This window comes from Leptopilina heterotoma, unplaced genomic scaffold (assembly GCF_015476425.1).
Source record: "Leptopilina heterotoma isolate Lh14 unplaced genomic scaffold, ASM1547642v1 Lhet_43, whole genome shotgun sequence".
NCBI classification, from domain to species: domain Eukaryota; kingdom Metazoa; phylum Arthropoda; class Insecta; order Hymenoptera; family Figitidae; genus Leptopilina; species Leptopilina heterotoma.
The window spans coordinates 54294-70143 of record NW_025111081.1 but is presented as its reverse complement, the minus strand read 5'-3'; the positions used below and the strand labels follow the sequence as shown (position 1 = coordinate 70143).

Genomic DNA, 15850 nt, shown 5'->3' with positions numbered 1-15850 from the left:
ATTTTCAAAAGCAATAAAATTTTTCGCTGAAATTCAATTATTTTGAAAACTTTTTTTACTTCCTCAAGATTTCAATTATCTTTATAAATAGCAAAATTCTTCTCCAAAATTCAATTATTTTCCAAAATTTTAATAAAATTCTATGCAAAGTTTCAATAATTTTCAAAAATTGTTTTCAATTCAATGATTTTCAATATCTACACTATTTTAATAAAATTTCCCAAAAGAATTCAATTATTTAAAAAAAAAATTTAACAAAATTCTACGAAAATATTCAATTATTTTCATAAGTAATAATAATTTTACAGGAATTAATAAATAATTATTATTAAGTAATTCAATTATTTAAAATAGAATTTGTATAAACTTTTTTCTAAAAAATCAATTCAATTAATATTAAAAGTTTGTCGATAAAAGTTTTTGTGAGAAATTCATGGTTGCCACAAAATCTAGATTTCAAAATTCCAGGCTTTTTCCAGGTTTTCCAGGTCAAAAATATTAAAAATTCCAGGTTAAAATTTAGGAATTATTTGTGATGAAAAAACAAGTATTTTACAAAACAGTGTTAACAATATTCATTATTATGTAGTTATAAATTAATGCCCCCTTAAACAGTTAAAATCACAGGCATTTTTATGTCAAAGTGAGACAATAATACTCACTTACCTATATAAGGGTAATTTTTCTGAAAGTGCTACTTTTGATATTCGATTTTTTAATTTATTTTTTTTAAATTATATGGTTTTTTTTATTGAAACTACTTTATTTCATACTCAAGAGTAAGAATTTAAATTGCGCAAAATTAATTTGAAAATATTAAAGTCTTTCTTCTTTGAATTTTACTAGGGCCGATAAGTAAAATTTGAATATTTATAAAAGCAATAATATTCCTCCTTTTTATAAATAATATATATACAAAAATTAAACATCAGATCTTTAACTTTATTTTAATGTGCATTAAAATTTTTTTTAGAATATTTTTAATGTATAAAAACATCATTAATCATCATGATGTAATTTTAACTTAAATTGAAGACAAAATTTAAACATTTTTATCACATATAAAACGGAGGTCCAAAAATTTTTAAAATACACATAATGATAGAAAAAACATTGTATTTTCTGGCACTATTTTTAAAAAATTTCTAAGAATTTGAAAAAAAACCATAAAAATTTAGTTTTCTTATAAAATTCCTATTGGAGAAATGTTAAAAAGACTTTGGAGATGAAATTATTTTAGTTATTGCATAAATTCAGAAGAATCAGTCATAATTAGAACATTCAAGTCAATTCTAAATTAAATAATTTTTATCTTTAAACGTTGTTCAAAATCTTGAACAAAAAACAACTAGTATCAAAAAATTTTGACAATCGTAATACTAATAAAGATATAAATTCCTTTTTTTAGAACAATCTTAACAACATTTTTCACAGTTTTAGTCAATAATTAAAAAGAAAAATTAAATTAATTTAAAGAGAAGATAACATGGAAAAGGAAAATTGTATGTTAACATTTTTAAAAAAAATAACATGTTGAATGGAATTTTTCTTAATATCTTTCACTAACCAAAAAAAAAAATTCCAGAAATTTGTTCAAATTCCATGCTATTTCCAGGTTTTCCATACTCTTTTTCAAATTCCATGCTATTTCCAGGTTTTCCAGGTTTTCCAGGTTGTGTGGCAACCATGAGAATTCAATTTTCAGAAACATTCAATTATTAAATAAATTCATTATTTTTTTATTTAAACAATGGAATTTTCGTACAATTTTTTATTAAAAAATTTTGATTTAAAAATGAATCTTAGTTAAAATTTTAGATAATAATTGAATTATACTTATTCGCGTATTATTATAGATATTATGATTTTAACTCACCTGCATGAATAATAATTTACAAGTTTATCGTCAACTGGAAGATTAAAAAGCCGATGGAATTTAAATGAAACTGTCTTAAATGTTTGTGGATCATCTTCTGTGGAATAAAAGAAAAAAATTAATTATTTTTTTATTACAAAATTAAAATTGAATATACGTTGAGTATAAAACTAATAAAGTTGAATCGAATGTGTTTACCATCAGCAAATTGACAATCTGGCACTTTATTTGCAATAATCGACTGAATTTTACAACATACAAAATCCGTTATGTCATCTTCGCTATTTTCGAAAGATTTTAAAGTGTCCATTAAATTTTCATGAAGCCATTTCCAGTCTTGTACAATTTCATCCCTCGTCAAGGAACATGCGACCACTAAAAAGCAAAGAAAAGAAAAAATTATTCGGGTTCGATTTTTATAATTTAGTTAAATTTTTTTTACCCCAATAAACTTCGGAAGACGGTGTTTGATGAAGAATTCGGAAAGGAGGTGGTTTTGTATCGAAAACACTGTCCAATGTTCCCACCAAAATTGACGTGAGTCCCTTCGTTTTTCCATGACCCTTTCGCCGCTGCAGAACAAAATAGACACTTTCCTGTTCGGTTACCCTAAATCATTTACAAATATGTAATTATCGGTTTTTATTGATAACATTATTGGTAAACTTAATGAATTCTACTACATTATTTTAAATTCGTTTCGGACTTAAATTTTCAACATTTCGAACAATTTAAAGTTGTATTTGAACAAAAATTACAATTTTTGGTGAATAAGAAACGAGTTTCGTAAACATAACCTAAAATTTAACGATAAATATTTTAATTTAACAAATTATTTGTTATTGACAAAGAATTGTAATTTTTATTCAAATGCAACTTTTAATTTTTTAATTTCCTATTGACAAAAAAATTGTACTTTTTATTCAAATGTACCCTTCTAGCAAAATTAATTAAAAATTTAATTTGTCGTCAAGAAATTATGACATTGGACTAACTTTTGTTTCGACTGTCCGTCAGATTTAAAAAATAAAATAAAAAATCTTTAATTAACGCTCTGACGAATTATTGGAAAGGAAATAATGCTCTGGAATTATTGGGAATTATTGAAGATAACAAAATCACGTGAACTAATTTCTGACTAATTGCAGATAAACGAGGAAGATAGTCAATAAAAACAAATGAACAAAACAAAAAATTGCAATAGGAATGAAAACAAAAATATTATATACCATCAAGTACGTAGATTATCACACGCGACTAAAAGCGAATTTAATAATGATTATACTTTTTCCTACTCTTTAACGTCTCATTTTAGTTTTTTAACCATCAACATTAGAGAGTAAAGTTCGGTTTTTCTCTCTAAAATAAAATAAATATGCAAACAACAAAAGTAAATAAATTTTACCAGAAAGCATTGGCAAGCAGAACTTCCTCTGGCTTCACCCACATTCTGGTCTCCAAATGATCCAGTGCATATGGCAAGATCACTGACAATACATGACACTTCAGGTATGTTGAGAAAATGATTTCAAGTAAATTCCTCCAGTCCCTTTATTTTATTATTTTTCTTCAAAAATCATCGACAACTATTTTAGGAGTCAATGTAAATGCAGAAAGAAATTTTCTCTCACAATAGGTTTTTATGACCCTTGGCGATTGTCGCGATTGTGAAGTCTTAACTGCAGGTGTGGCAAATAGGGAAATGTAAAAGTCTCTAGATTCTAGAGTCCTAACACTAGATGGTGATATTTTATAATAAAAAAGTAGATTTCTATTTTAATTGATTATTAAAGAATGTTTCATGATGCTAATTGTTTTTACTGTAATATAACATTTTGAATATGATAAATTTAATTATAATTATTGGATCAAAATACAAGTATCTAAACGTATGCTTGTAATGTGAATAAGGGTTTTAGTACCCTAACAAAATATATAACTGCAGAACCGATCTGTATCATTGAACAAATGACTAAAATTTTATTAAACGAAAAATAATAAACAATATAAGTTAAAAACTTGTGTTTCATTATTTTTTCTTTGCATCTACTAAAATGGAATGGAAAAGTAATTTTGTTTTAAAGTCACTTTGACGACAAATTTTATCATACATATGGACTAATCCAAAAATATGTTGCACACTAAAATAAATTATTCAGATTCCGAAAATATGCATTTCGCTAAAAAATTAGAGAAAACCATAAACCAGAGATGGAGAATGCTTTATAACATTTAAAATAGCCTTATCAAGGTGAAAGGTTCTGATGACTAATGTATAGAAAAATTCATGTGTAAATTGGAGAGAGACGGTATTTATCATTCCGGATATAAAAACTCTGAACACATGTAAACTATTTTAAAAAAGTAGAATTTCATTAAAACAAAAATTTTAAATATATTTTTGATAAAAGCAAAGAATAATTTCTATTGATTTTATACGTTTAGGTTAGGTTTGAAGCAAAACTAGGTATAATATTCCATTACAATGTTCCCCGCATATGAATCATTATAAAAAAAGAAATATTTCTTTTGACTCCTTTAATACAAAAACTGATAAACAAAAAAGAAATAAAAATTATAAAATAAACAAAATGAAAAATTTACACAAATCTAATAACTTCTATAACCATTTTTAAAATGCAATAGAAATGTACGAGTTGAAAATGCATTTCTTTAATTGCATAAGGTGAGTATGCTTTCTAAAAAAATTCCAACGTAAAACTATTTAGTGGCCCTGAAAAGGGCCGATTGTTTGTTTTTTGATGATGATGATGATGGATGAATTTAACCGCCGAAACCGTACAGGGTGCGGCCTTGACGCTTGAGGGCATAGACGACGTCCATGGCGGTGACGGTCTTCCTCTTGGCGTGTTCTGTGTAAGTGACGGCGTCACGGATCACGTTCTCAAGGAACACTTTCAAGACACCACGGGTCTCTTCGTAAATCAATCCTGAGATACGCTTCACTCCACCACGACGAGCCAGACGACGGATGGCGGGCTTGGTGATGCCTTGGATGTTATCACGCAACACTTTACGATGGCGTTTTGCTCCTCCTTTTCCCAATCCCTTTCCTCCCTTTCCACGACCAGTCATTTTTGCAGAGAATAAAGTTTACGTTCAAAACAGAACAGAGAACAAACTCGGAATGATGCTAAGCCGGCGAAAGTGCGCTGTTTTATTCCCTCTGGAGTTACACTGCGCCCCTCCACAATCTGACCGACCAATCAGGATGATAGTTTCCCCTTCCCGTTGACTAACCGGTGCAGGAGAATCTCAAACCTATAAATATGTGCGTTCATATCGCCAAAACCATTTTTCAGTTGTCCCTCGTACTCTGAACTTCTAAGCAATGGCTCGTACCAAGCAAACCGCGCGCAAATCCACCGGTGGTAAAGCACCAAGGAAGCAACTCGCCACCAAGGCCGCGAGAAAGAGCGCGCCTGCAACCGGTGGAGTGAAGAAGCCCCATCGCTATAGGCCCGGAACCGTCGCTCTCCGTGAAATCCGTCGCTACCAGAAGAGCACCGAGCTCCTCATCCGCAAACTGCCCTTCCAACGCTTGGTCCGTGAAATCGCTCAGGACTTCAAGACCGACCTGCGCTTCCAGAGCTCCGCCGTGATGGCCCTCCAGGAGGCCAGCGAGGCCTACCTCGTCGGTCTCTTCGAAGACACCAACTTGTGCGCCATCCACGCCAAGAGAGTCACCATCATGCCAAAGGACATCCAGTTGGCCCGTCGCATCCGAGGAGAACGTGCTTAAATTTCCCTACCACTCTCAAAACTCAATCGGCCCTTTTCAGGGCCAACACATTTTATTACGTTGAAATATTTTTGATTCTCTAAAGTAGTCCTACAAATTAAAGTATACCTTATTGTTCTTATGGTATTTTATAGACAAAAGTCAACTTGAGAAAAGACAATATTCTTCAACTTTTTTTTTATCTTTTAGTAATTTTATTCTTTGAAAAAGCTAAAAATTATTTAATCAATACGACTAATTGTTCAGAACAATGAAATAAAAGATAAAAAACAATTGAATAAGAAAAATTGAAATTTGAATTCTTTCCACAATTTAGGATTCAAGTAGCAAATTTATTAACTATTTCTTTACTTTCTAAATTTCCATGATGTAAAACGTAATTTACATTGTCAATAATATTAGAAAATATATAAACAGCGTAAAATCATATGGCTTGAAATAATGAAGTTGAAGTCCACGACGTTGATCAACAAAAGAAATCTATTCAATACATTTAAATATTGTTTATAAATTAAATGTAAAACAATTATCATCAAAATATAAACATGAATTTATTTTTATAAATATTTTTGTGGCGATATGGCTGCGTTATTTATAATTAATTTTCTTTGTGAACAATTTTTTTCTTTGATCAACCTTGTAACGGATTTTATATGTGAGAATTTGTGTGATTATTCAAATATGTAATGAAAAAATTCGGGATCACTCGGACGTTCTCGCCTAAATTCGAATTTGAGAATAAGAGTAGAGAACGTTCGAGTGATCACTTTCGCTTGAGTGCTTGGAGGTGAAGGCAGAAACCCGATACGGGGTGAGTATCAATTTACGAAATAAATGTGAAATAAAAGAATGCTTTTAATAATGTTGTTTAATAATGTTGCATTCAAATATTATATAGTTTCGGTGTGGGTGTACGAAGGCTTTAATGCGGATAGGGAGAGAAGAGGGCGGACCTCTATTTTTTTTTGACATAAAACATATTCACCAGACGAAGGCGGTGTGCCGCTAATTATTTCTGTGTAAACGACGAAAGGAAAAGTCAACCATTTCTCCCGGTTCCGTGCTTGCTGCTCATCACCAATTAGCCATAAACAAGATAAGTCCAAGACTCAATTAAAAATAAAATATTTGTAAAATTTGGAACGTCAAGTTATTTGATTTGGAGCGAAAGTATATATGTGTGTGTTTGTCCGTAAAATCAGCTGTGTCCTTTTTTATGATTGAACAAAAATCAAAAATCAATTTGTAATTTTCGATCCACAAAAATCTAACGATATAATAAAATTTGTAATTTTGTTCAGAATTTAATTTTGTCTTTATTTTTTTTTCTTTTTGCTCAAAATTTGCAATCCACGAACCCCTGAGATAAAGTAAAAATAAAATATAAAAAGTAATTTAAATAATAAATAGCTACAACCTTGTGGACTTCAACTTGGTGAAATATTATACTGGCCCGTCGCCATAATTATTTTAAATATAAAAGTTATTCTTTTACAAATTTATAAAATTATTGAACATTCAAATAATAAATGGAAGGTTTTTACCTACTTTTTTTAATTGTACAAAGTATAAAAACTAAAAAAAAATTTGAACTTTTTCCAAGCATAGAACAGGTATACAAAAAAGTGAAAAAATGATAATAAGGTTATACGTCACGAAAACATATATTTGACTTTTTTAAAATTAATCATTCAAAGTAAATTTCTATGACTCAGTAAAAAATTCTAAGCATTTTTTAAATTATACATAAATAATGTTGAAAAATTATTAAAAATTTTTTATTATTGATCTAGACAATGCACTCTATCCCACTGCATTATGTGCTGAAAGTAAGAACTCATACCCAAAATGAAGCAACCGTACCTCCATCAATTTATCACTCAAAGTAAACTAAGTTTTCTTTTCAGAAAGGGAGATAAATAGAGCATTAAATTTGAAGGTTAATTTTCAAACAATTCAATTTGTTTACTTGTTTTTTTATAATTTTCTGAACTTGTTGAGAATGATCACTAAAAGCAGAGTCTTGAAAATTGCTCATTTTTACCGAAAAACACAATGAAAGTGTTATGTTTTTCTTAATATTAAAAAACTAGAATAATCGTATAATTCAAATTTAATCTATTTGCAACTGGGGAAGAACAAATAAATATCAAAAAATTAAACTAAATTTTGAATAGTGTACCCAAGTTACCGAGAATTCAAACGAGAGAAAGCCAACGAGCGCTGGGGTCTTTCTTCACCGTCCGTGCGTTTTACTATGTCGACGAGCGCAGGGAAATGTGTTTATTACTGTTTGAACGCTTGAGTTGAAAGCATCTCCAAGTTATTGAACATTTTTTGTAGTTTTTCGAAAACCACTTTACTAAAATGGCAGACAAGGTAGAATCCCCAGCTGCACCTGCAGTGGCAACTCCGAAGAAAGCAGCCAAGGCGCAGAAGCCCCGCGCCAAGGCCAGTCACCCGCCAGCGTCGGAGATGGTGAACGCGGCCATCGCCACTTTGAAGGAGAGAGGCGGCTCTTCGCTCCAAGCCATCAAGAAGTACATCGCTGCCACCTACAAAGTCGATGTCGAGAAGCAGGCTCCCTTCATCAGAAAGTACCTGAAGGCTGCAGTCGCCAGCAAGGCTCTGATCCAGACCAAGGGCAAGGGCGCTGCAGGGTCCTTCAAGTTGAACGTCGCCAAGGCCGAGGGCAAGGCCAAAGCCAAGCCCAAGACCAAGACTGCCGCCAATCCCAAAGCTGCTGCAGCACCAAAGGCCAAGAAAGCAGCTTCTCCGAAGAAGGCCGTGGCAGCCAAGACCAAGAAAGCCGTCGCCGAGAAGAAGAAGACCCCGAAGGTTGCGGCCAAGCCACCGAAGGCCAAGTCCACCACCGCCAAACCCAAGGTGACCAAGGCTGCTCCCAAGAAGGCGGCCAAAGCTTCGCCCAAGAAAGCTGCGGCACCCAAGGCGAGGAAGCCCGCGGCAAAGAGGGTTGCCAAGAAGTAAAGTGAAAAGAAGTTGATAGTGGATGATTGAAAACAAACGGCCCTTTTCAGGGCCACCAATTACTTTTTACGAAAGAATTTTCTTTGTCTCAAACATAATTATTCAGAATGGTATCTCCATTTATGAAGTTGAAGATAATTTATTTTAAAGTTTTTGCAATCTTAAATTTCGTTTTTCATATCGATTATAACACAAAGAATGCAAAAAAGTATTATGTCCTTATGTTGAATATGTCAAATATCATGGTCTGTCCGTCTGTGATCTCTAATGTACAAATTAGGTTGATGCGGATGCATCTTTACCCTTGTTGTCTCACATTGAAGTTGGTTGAGTCCTTGAGGATTGGCGAGTTAAATAATTTTTTAAAAGGGGTCCACGTCCAATATTTCAATTAGACGAGGGCGCCGAGCACTTGGTCGGCAATCTTCGACTTTGTTCATTTGTGACGAACCATGGAGCATTAGTGATCATCCTTTGTTTTGGATTACTTGAATTTTGTCGATGTGGACTTTAGCTGCTGTGCACCCCAAGTTGTGATACAGTAGGTCACGGCAGGCCTGATGATAGATGTGAGAATAAGTCTTTTGCAGTTCAAGTCTAAGTGAGGATTTTGCAGAAGTGGCTTCAGATTTGAGATGGCAGCAAGACCAATTTTCTTCATTTCGCATGTGTGTTTGTTCCATAGCAGTTTTCTATCAATGTGAAGGCCTAGATAAAATTTTTGAGAAATCATGGTTCTGTTTATAATTAAAATTCTTTAAAAATTTGATCATTTTTATTCATATTTTTCAAAAATTGAATTATTTTTAAAAAATTTTAGGAAATTTTAATTGTTTAGAAATTATTCAAAATTGAAAAACTATTATATTTATATAATTACAATTATTATAAAAAATTGACTTTTTGTATTTGAATAATTGAATTCTAGATTAAATGAATCAGAGATGAAGTTTAGTTGAAAATTGTAAAAAAAATAATTGAATTCAGGAAGGGCTATAATTGCAATTTTTAGAAATTATTCAAATTCATAAATTTTACGACCCATTTTCTGTAAACATTCATATATTCCTGTAAAAAGAATTTTGTCAGGTAAAGTAATTTTAATGTCAGTAAATTGTCAGGGAAATTGTGGCCACCCTGAATATACAATACATTTCTTTGTATATAGACATAAAAAAGTCTATTGTGTCCGTCTTCTTAGGGGAAAAAAATTAGTGTCTGCAACACTACAACCAATATTTTCTATTACATTGAAAAAAAAAATGTTTTTCAGCGCGTTTGTGCTAATTTATTACTGCTCAAAAATAACTGCCCCAAAACCGAACAAAACTCGGTTCTGTTCGAATTTTGCACAGCTCTAGTGTGCATCTTTACATACAATTATTGAATCAACTCTCTATAAATCTGAATTTGACTGAGAATCAAGTGACTCTATTCTCGCGATTTGAATCAATAGAATTTAACTGAAAATCAGTTAAAAATTACTGTAATATCAGTCATTTTTCACTGATTTGCCAATTAAAAAATTACTGAAAATTTCTGTCACTCATATTGGAAATTTCATTTACTTTTTAATTGGCCAATCAGTGGAAAATGACTGAAATTTCAATAATTTTGAACTGTTCTTCAGTGAAATTCTACTGATGTTATTTAACAAAATTTTGGGTCAACCCAACTTGGCCCTAACTGGGAATTCCTCAAAGTATTACAAAACTGAAATTTAATTGCAGTTTCAGTTCTAAATGAATAAAAAATGTAAGAAAAATGAAATTAATATTTAAAATAATAACCCATTTTTCTAAATTTTCCCAAGGATTTATCTGACCCAAATCTAGACAATAAAAAATAAATAATATGTTTCATGAATAAAGAAAATGTATGCGAAGTTGTTAGCTTTTAATTAATGTAAGGTGTTTGAGTGTGGTATTTCACACTTTGACACCAAGTTGAAGTCCACAACGTTTATCAACGAATAAAGTTTTTCAAAAAAAGAATGAAGCAAAAGTACTGCCACAAAAATTTATTAAAAGGGTAGAGATTTATTTATATTTTAATAATAACTGTATATTTTACGAAAATATAATATTCTTCTACAGTTCCCGACTTTGTTCCAGATCATATTCGGAGATACACTAAAATACATAAATAATGTATACGACATACTAAAGGAAAATTTTGCACTTGGTAAACAAACTTTTTGCATTCTGGGCCTGAAAACTTTCGTACTAAAAGTAAAAAAAAACTTTGAATACATATGGGTAATTCCACGTGAGATTTCAGTCGACCTCTTAAAATCGGCCAAAAATATTTTTTTTCTATTCTGTATTGAAAAAAAATAGATACGTATTTTTTTATTATTTTTTTGGAGGCCAAATTTTTGAGTTATGAATTTTCAAAATTTTCGCTTTTTAAATGTAGGTATATTTTTAATGTCAGATAACTCAAAAAATATTGCTTCTTTTCATTTTTTGACAAGAGAAAAAAAGTTTTGTTTTTCTCTCTACTTTTGAATAATCATAAGAAAATTTTTTTTTTTTCATTTTTTAGTAAAAAAATAAAAAAATTTTATAAACATAAATTAATTTTCTTTTTTTAAAACATACCTGGAAATGATAAGAAGGTTTTGCAAAAAGTTTCAGAGTGGGCCTGACAAGTTTGATGGGTCCAAAAAAATAATTAAGCTGTCCGTGCAGGTCGCACGCACGTGGCACAATGGGATTTTTTTACAATTTATTATTAAAAATTGTTTAGAGCCTAAAAATTCAATAATAATAATAATTTTAAAAAATTTATTTTACAATATAAATTACAAAATGTAATTTTTTTTATAAAAGAAATTTTATAAAAATCTTTTCAGTTTGGGTAAAATTTATTTTTACCTTCACGTAATTTAAACAAAATTTTACCACATTATGCTTACCGAGCAAATTGCATTAAAACAGTCCTTAAAAATTTTAGTCTGTTTAGTAGTAAAATATATTGTATTACTACTTTTTGATTTTAATGGGTACGGAAGTTTACAAGGAAATTAAAATTTTTTTAAAATTATATAATACAAAAAAAATTAGTTAAAACTTGTTTTTCTGGAAGCGAGAAATATCCAACTGAAAACAATTAAATAATAAACTTAAAATAGAATACATAAATAAAATAATATATTACTACCTAATATTGTTATAAACAAGTATTCCAGTTTAATGTAAGTTCAAGACATACAAACAAAAATTGAAAAAATTATGAAAGAAAACCTTCAAAATTAAACAAGTTAAAGCGTGCACAGCGGGACACTCGACATTTGTCAGACGGAGCTTGCAAAAAATTCATAATTTATAAAATATTTGCTTGAAACAATTTTATCTTTTTGATATGCAATCCTTAATAAATTCTCTTTAAGTTCTTATTTATGAAATTGAATATGGTTATATTATCCAGAACATGTTTTGTTTTTAATTTGTTTATAATAAATAATTATTTTTTATAACATATATACTCTTTTGACTGGAATACTTCCATTCTGTGAATCACAAAGGCGCAGATAAAATATTCAGGGTTGCTACAGAAGTCTGTTTTTAAATTTCCATGACCAGGGTGTCTAACGTCCGGGAAAAACGGGAATTTGCCGGGAAATGAAAAAAATATCCGGGAATTTTTGGAAAGTTTCGCTAATTCATTAAAATCTATAAAAAAATTTCAATTTAAGGTAGTTCTCCGGCTACTACTCTTTTAAAAATTAATTTTCGACAGATTTTCTTCAAATTTTGAGGAAATATTTCTTCGGGTGCCCTTTAAATGTGGTAAAAATTTCAAAACCTTTTGTCATGTCTTATATTTTTCAAAAATTTAAGAAAGATATATGGCAATTTCACGTTAAATTTCAGTCCACATTTTCAAATAAGATAAAAATATATTATTGTAAATCTATTTTTTCATTTTTTATAGGTAACCAAATTTTTGATTTTTTAAAAGTAGACTTATTTTCAATTACAGTCAACTCTACGAATAGTGCCGCTATCAATAGTGCCACTTCTCATCTTTCTCGCTCGAGCTCTATCCCCACTTTAGCGACTCTAGCACGGCTTCTGAATTTCGAGTTTCCCCTAAGAGAGAAATATACAAACATTTTGCGGCACTATTCATAGAGTTGACTGTATCTATAACTCTAAAACTATTGAAGTTAGATAAATGTGCCAAGAACAGTTTTAGGATTTTACTTATCTAATACATACTTACAAATAATAAGGATAGTTTGCAAAAAATATTTTGGTCCCCTGTAGAATAGAAAAATAAAGGATACGTATACCTTTTTTCTAAATGGAATAAATAAAATATACTTGTGACGTAGAATTGACCGTATATTATTATTATTATTATTATTATTTATATAATTGATGCATAAGTTTTTAACATTTTAAAGTCTTAAATTGAAAGTTTAAATATAAATCCTAATGTTTTTAACTTATTGCAGTTGAACCTCAGTGACTTTTAATGTAAATATCTAAAAGAAGACATAAATGCCATTGGATATTACAAAATAATTCCGAAACAATCATTTATCCACAAATATAAACAAAAATAATTGCAATTTCTATTATTCGAACTTTTGATTATCTGAACCAGATCCTACCTGAATTAGTTCGGATAATTCAGTTTCCACTGTATTTATAAAAAATTATGAAATTTTTATAGTATAGTCATTAATGTCTTAAAAATAAATCCGGGAATAATTTAGTTTTAGGTCCGGGAAATCCGGAATTTTGAAAATCATAATTCGCTAGACACCCTGATGACTTTTCCAGTAACAAATCTGATAAATTTCCAGGTCACCTTTTGAACATTATAAATTAGAGCAATTTTTGAAGAAAAATTGGCCTAATAATAATAAATTAGAATTTTTCTGTATTATAAAAATATTCACGTCAGATTATCTCTATTTGATTATTAAAGCACAGACAGGGTGTCTACTGAAAATATGACTTAAAATTCCAGGACATTCCAGGACAGATTTTTTATTTTTCCAGGACATTTACATGTGTAATATTATTTCATATTACGATTAACATAATTTAAATTAACCTATACTTGAACAAAAATATTTATTTTATTATAAAAAGAGTTCAAAATTAATATTATATATAGATATCAGATTCTCAAACGACAAATTAAAATTATTTTTTAAAGGATCAAAAAAATTATTTTTTTAAATTTGAGTAAAATTTTTAAATTATTGAATATTTAAAAGCAAAATATGGAAAATTCAAGACATTTCCAAGAATTCCAGGACATCATTTTTTAAAAGAAAAAATGTAGTAAAAAATATTAAGTGGAATAAAATTCCAGGCATTTCCAGGTATTCCAGACCTTTTTTTTTTTTTAAAAAAATCCCTGACTTTTCCAGACCATTTTAAAAAATCCCTGACTCTTCCAGGTTCTGTAGCAACCCTGATATTGTTCAAAACTCACACGTTCAATAATAGTTACTATATTCTATTGATATATAAAAAAAAATGTTGGTTCTGCTTTTAAATATTAATATAAAGAACATAGAATTCAAACGTAAAAATATTTGTTGGCCCTGAAAAGGGCCGATTGTTTTGTGTGAGGGTGAGTATGATGGATAATTTAAGCTTTCTTTTCGGTCTTCTTGGGCAAGAGAACAGCTTGAATATTAGGGAGAACACCACCCTGGGCAATGGTGACTCCAGAGAGGAGCTTGTTCAATTCCTCGTCGTTCCTGATGGCGAGTTGGAGATGACGGGGGATGATTCTCGACTTCTTGTTGTCACGAGCTGCGTTTCCGGCCAACTCCAAAACTTCAGCAGCCAAGTATTCCATCACAGCTGCGAGGTACACTGGAGCACCTGCACCAACACGCTCGGCGTAGTTTCCTTTGCGCAAAAGCCGATGGATACGACCGACTGGGAACTGGAGTCCAGCCCGGTTGGAGCGAGTCTTTGACTTTCCCTTGGTTTTGCCACCTTTGCCACGTCCTGACATTTTCGATTTAGTTTTAGGTTAACGAAGTAAGCACAACGAAGAATTCGAAGCGAATGATATTTTGCTCCAGAAATCCGCCTATTTACGCTCTCTCCACAGGTCACGCCCACAAGTACGCTCCCCTCTCTTTGTCGTGAGTGGCAGATGGTCGCAGTGAGTGCCCGCACCAATCAAAATGCCGCAGGCGGACATAAATACGGTGCCGCCAGTGTGCAAAATATCAATTTACCCTGAATTGCCTTTGTGTTCAGACGTACACTCTCTGAAAACTAACTATGCCTCCTAAAGCCAGTGGCAAAGCTGTCAAGAAAGCCGGCAAGGCTCAAAAGAACATTACCAAGACCGACAAGAAGAAGAAGCGCAAGAGGAAGGAGAGCTATGCCATCTACATCTACAAAGTGTTGAAGCAAGTGCACCCCGACACTGGAGTCTCCAGCAAGGCCATGAGCATCATGAATTCGTTCGTGAACGACATCTTCGAGCGCATCGCTGCCGAATCCTCCCGCTTGGCACACTACAACAAGAGGTCCACCATCACCTCCCGGGAGATCCAAACTGCCGTCAGGCTTCTCCTTCCTGGTGAACTCGCCAAGCACGCCGTCTCTGAAGGCACCAAGGCTGTCACCAAGTACACCAGCTCAAAGTAAATTCTTGTCCACCCTCAACAAAACAATCGGCCCTTTTCAGGGCCAACAAAAAATTTTTACGAAAGAATTATTTGGTTCTATAACAACAATGTTTGTGTATGCAAAGTGTTCTTATTTTTCTTAGCCCGGTGCATGGTTATCGATACATTTTACACATCTATATTCTAAGAAACAATTCGAAGCTATACATGCCCCAATGTCTGACATTTCTTACACTGTATACTTTCTCTTTTTTCAATTTTTCCCACCTGATAACTTAGTGATTAATGTATTTAATTTTATAAAAGAAATTTGATGTTAGCTGTTCTAAGAAAAAATGTAATGTTGTATTCTCTTTTTGAGATGTAAGGTCTTAAAATTTTTGAAATGCATATAATCATAGAAATAATATGTACTTTCTGACACTATTTTTAAAAAATTTCTAAGAGTTCGAAAAAAACCACGAAAATTTCGTTTTCTTACACACAAGTCCTATTGGAGACATGTTAAAAAGGCTTCGGAAATAAAATTATTGTAACTTTTATTAAAAAGAAAAAAAAGCCAACAGCACGCGGTATTCCCAAGCGGTCACCCATCCAAGTA

At 31.2% G+C, this 15850-nt stretch overlaps 6 protein-coding genes across 6 annotated transcripts in view; 3 read left to right on the top strand and 3 right to left on the bottom strand.

Annotated features, from left to right (window-relative positions):
* LOC122506638 (TBC1 domain family member 9) overlaps positions 1-3409 on the bottom strand; it is a 32043-nt gene extending 28634 nt beyond the window's left edge. The window contains exons 1-4 of the mRNA XM_043618944.1: positions 3282-3409; positions 2319-2485; positions 2075-2251; positions 1877-1973 (exon numbers count right to left, since the gene is read on the bottom strand). Coding sequence (XP_043474879.1) covers positions 1877-1973; positions 2075-2251; positions 2319-2485; positions 3282-3325 — 485 coding nt within the window. The 5' untranslated portion in view covers positions 3326-3409. The remainder of the gene's footprint in view (positions 1-1876; positions 1974-2074; positions 2252-2318; positions 2486-3281) is intronic.
* Positions 3410-4598: 1189 nt separating this feature from the next.
* Positions 4599-5127, bottom strand: LOC122506716 (histone H4). The gene has a single exon (XM_043619035.1). The coding sequence runs from the start codon at positions 4970-4972 to the stop codon at positions 4661-4663; it is 312 nt and encodes a 103-aa protein (XP_043474970.1). The 5' UTR covers positions 4973-5127; the 3' UTR covers positions 4599-4660.
* A 47-nt stretch (positions 5128-5174) lies between these two features.
* Positions 5175-5683, top strand: LOC122506677 (histone H3). The gene has a single exon (XM_043618996.1). It carries the CDS (start codon positions 5229-5231, stop codon positions 5637-5639), a length of 411 nt encoding a protein of 136 aa, XP_043474931.1. The 5' UTR covers positions 5175-5228; the 3' UTR covers positions 5640-5683.
* A 2260-nt stretch (positions 5684-7943) lies between these two features.
* Positions 7944-8686, top strand: LOC122506654 (histone H1C-like). The gene has a single exon (XM_043618963.1). It carries the CDS (start codon positions 8007-8009, stop codon positions 8625-8627), a length of 621 nt encoding a protein of 206 aa, XP_043474898.1. The 5' UTR covers positions 7944-8006; the 3' UTR covers positions 8628-8686.
* A 5507-nt stretch (positions 8687-14193) lies between these two features.
* Positions 14194-14694, bottom strand: LOC122506685 (histone H2A-like). The gene has a single exon (XM_043619004.1). The coding sequence runs from the start codon at positions 14619-14621 to the stop codon at positions 14247-14249; it is 375 nt and encodes a 124-aa protein (XP_043474939.1). The 5' UTR covers positions 14622-14694; the 3' UTR covers positions 14194-14246.
* Positions 14695-14833: 139 nt separating this feature from the next.
* LOC122506707 (histone H2B) lies at positions 14834-15314 on the top strand. The gene has a single exon (XM_043619026.1). It carries the CDS (start codon positions 14897-14899, stop codon positions 15266-15268), a length of 372 nt encoding a protein of 123 aa, XP_043474961.1. The 5' UTR covers positions 14834-14896; the 3' UTR covers positions 15269-15314.
* The last annotated feature ends 536 nt before the right edge of the window (positions 15315-15850 follow it).

What these genes read in the sequence shown, in the direction of transcription:
- LOC122506716 (XM_043619035.1), bottom strand. Translation starts at nt 4,972, where the DNA reads ATGACTGGTCGTGGAAAGGGAGGAAAGGGATTGGGAAAAGGAGGAGCA.
- LOC122506707 (XM_043619026.1), top strand. Translation starts at nt 14,897, where the DNA reads ATGCCTCCTAAAGCCAGTGGCAAAGCTGTCAAGAAAGCCGGCAAGGCT.
- LOC122506654 (XM_043618963.1), top strand. Translation starts at nt 8,007, where the DNA reads ATGGCAGACAAGGTAGAATCCCCAGCTGCACCTGCAGTGGCAACTCCG.
- LOC122506677 (XM_043618996.1), top strand. Translation starts at nt 5,229, where the DNA reads ATGGCTCGTACCAAGCAAACCGCGCGCAAATCCACCGGTGGTAAAGCA.
- LOC122506685 (XM_043619004.1), bottom strand. Translation starts at nt 14,621, where the DNA reads ATGTCAGGACGTGGCAAAGGTGGCAAAACCAAGGGAAAGTCAAAGACT.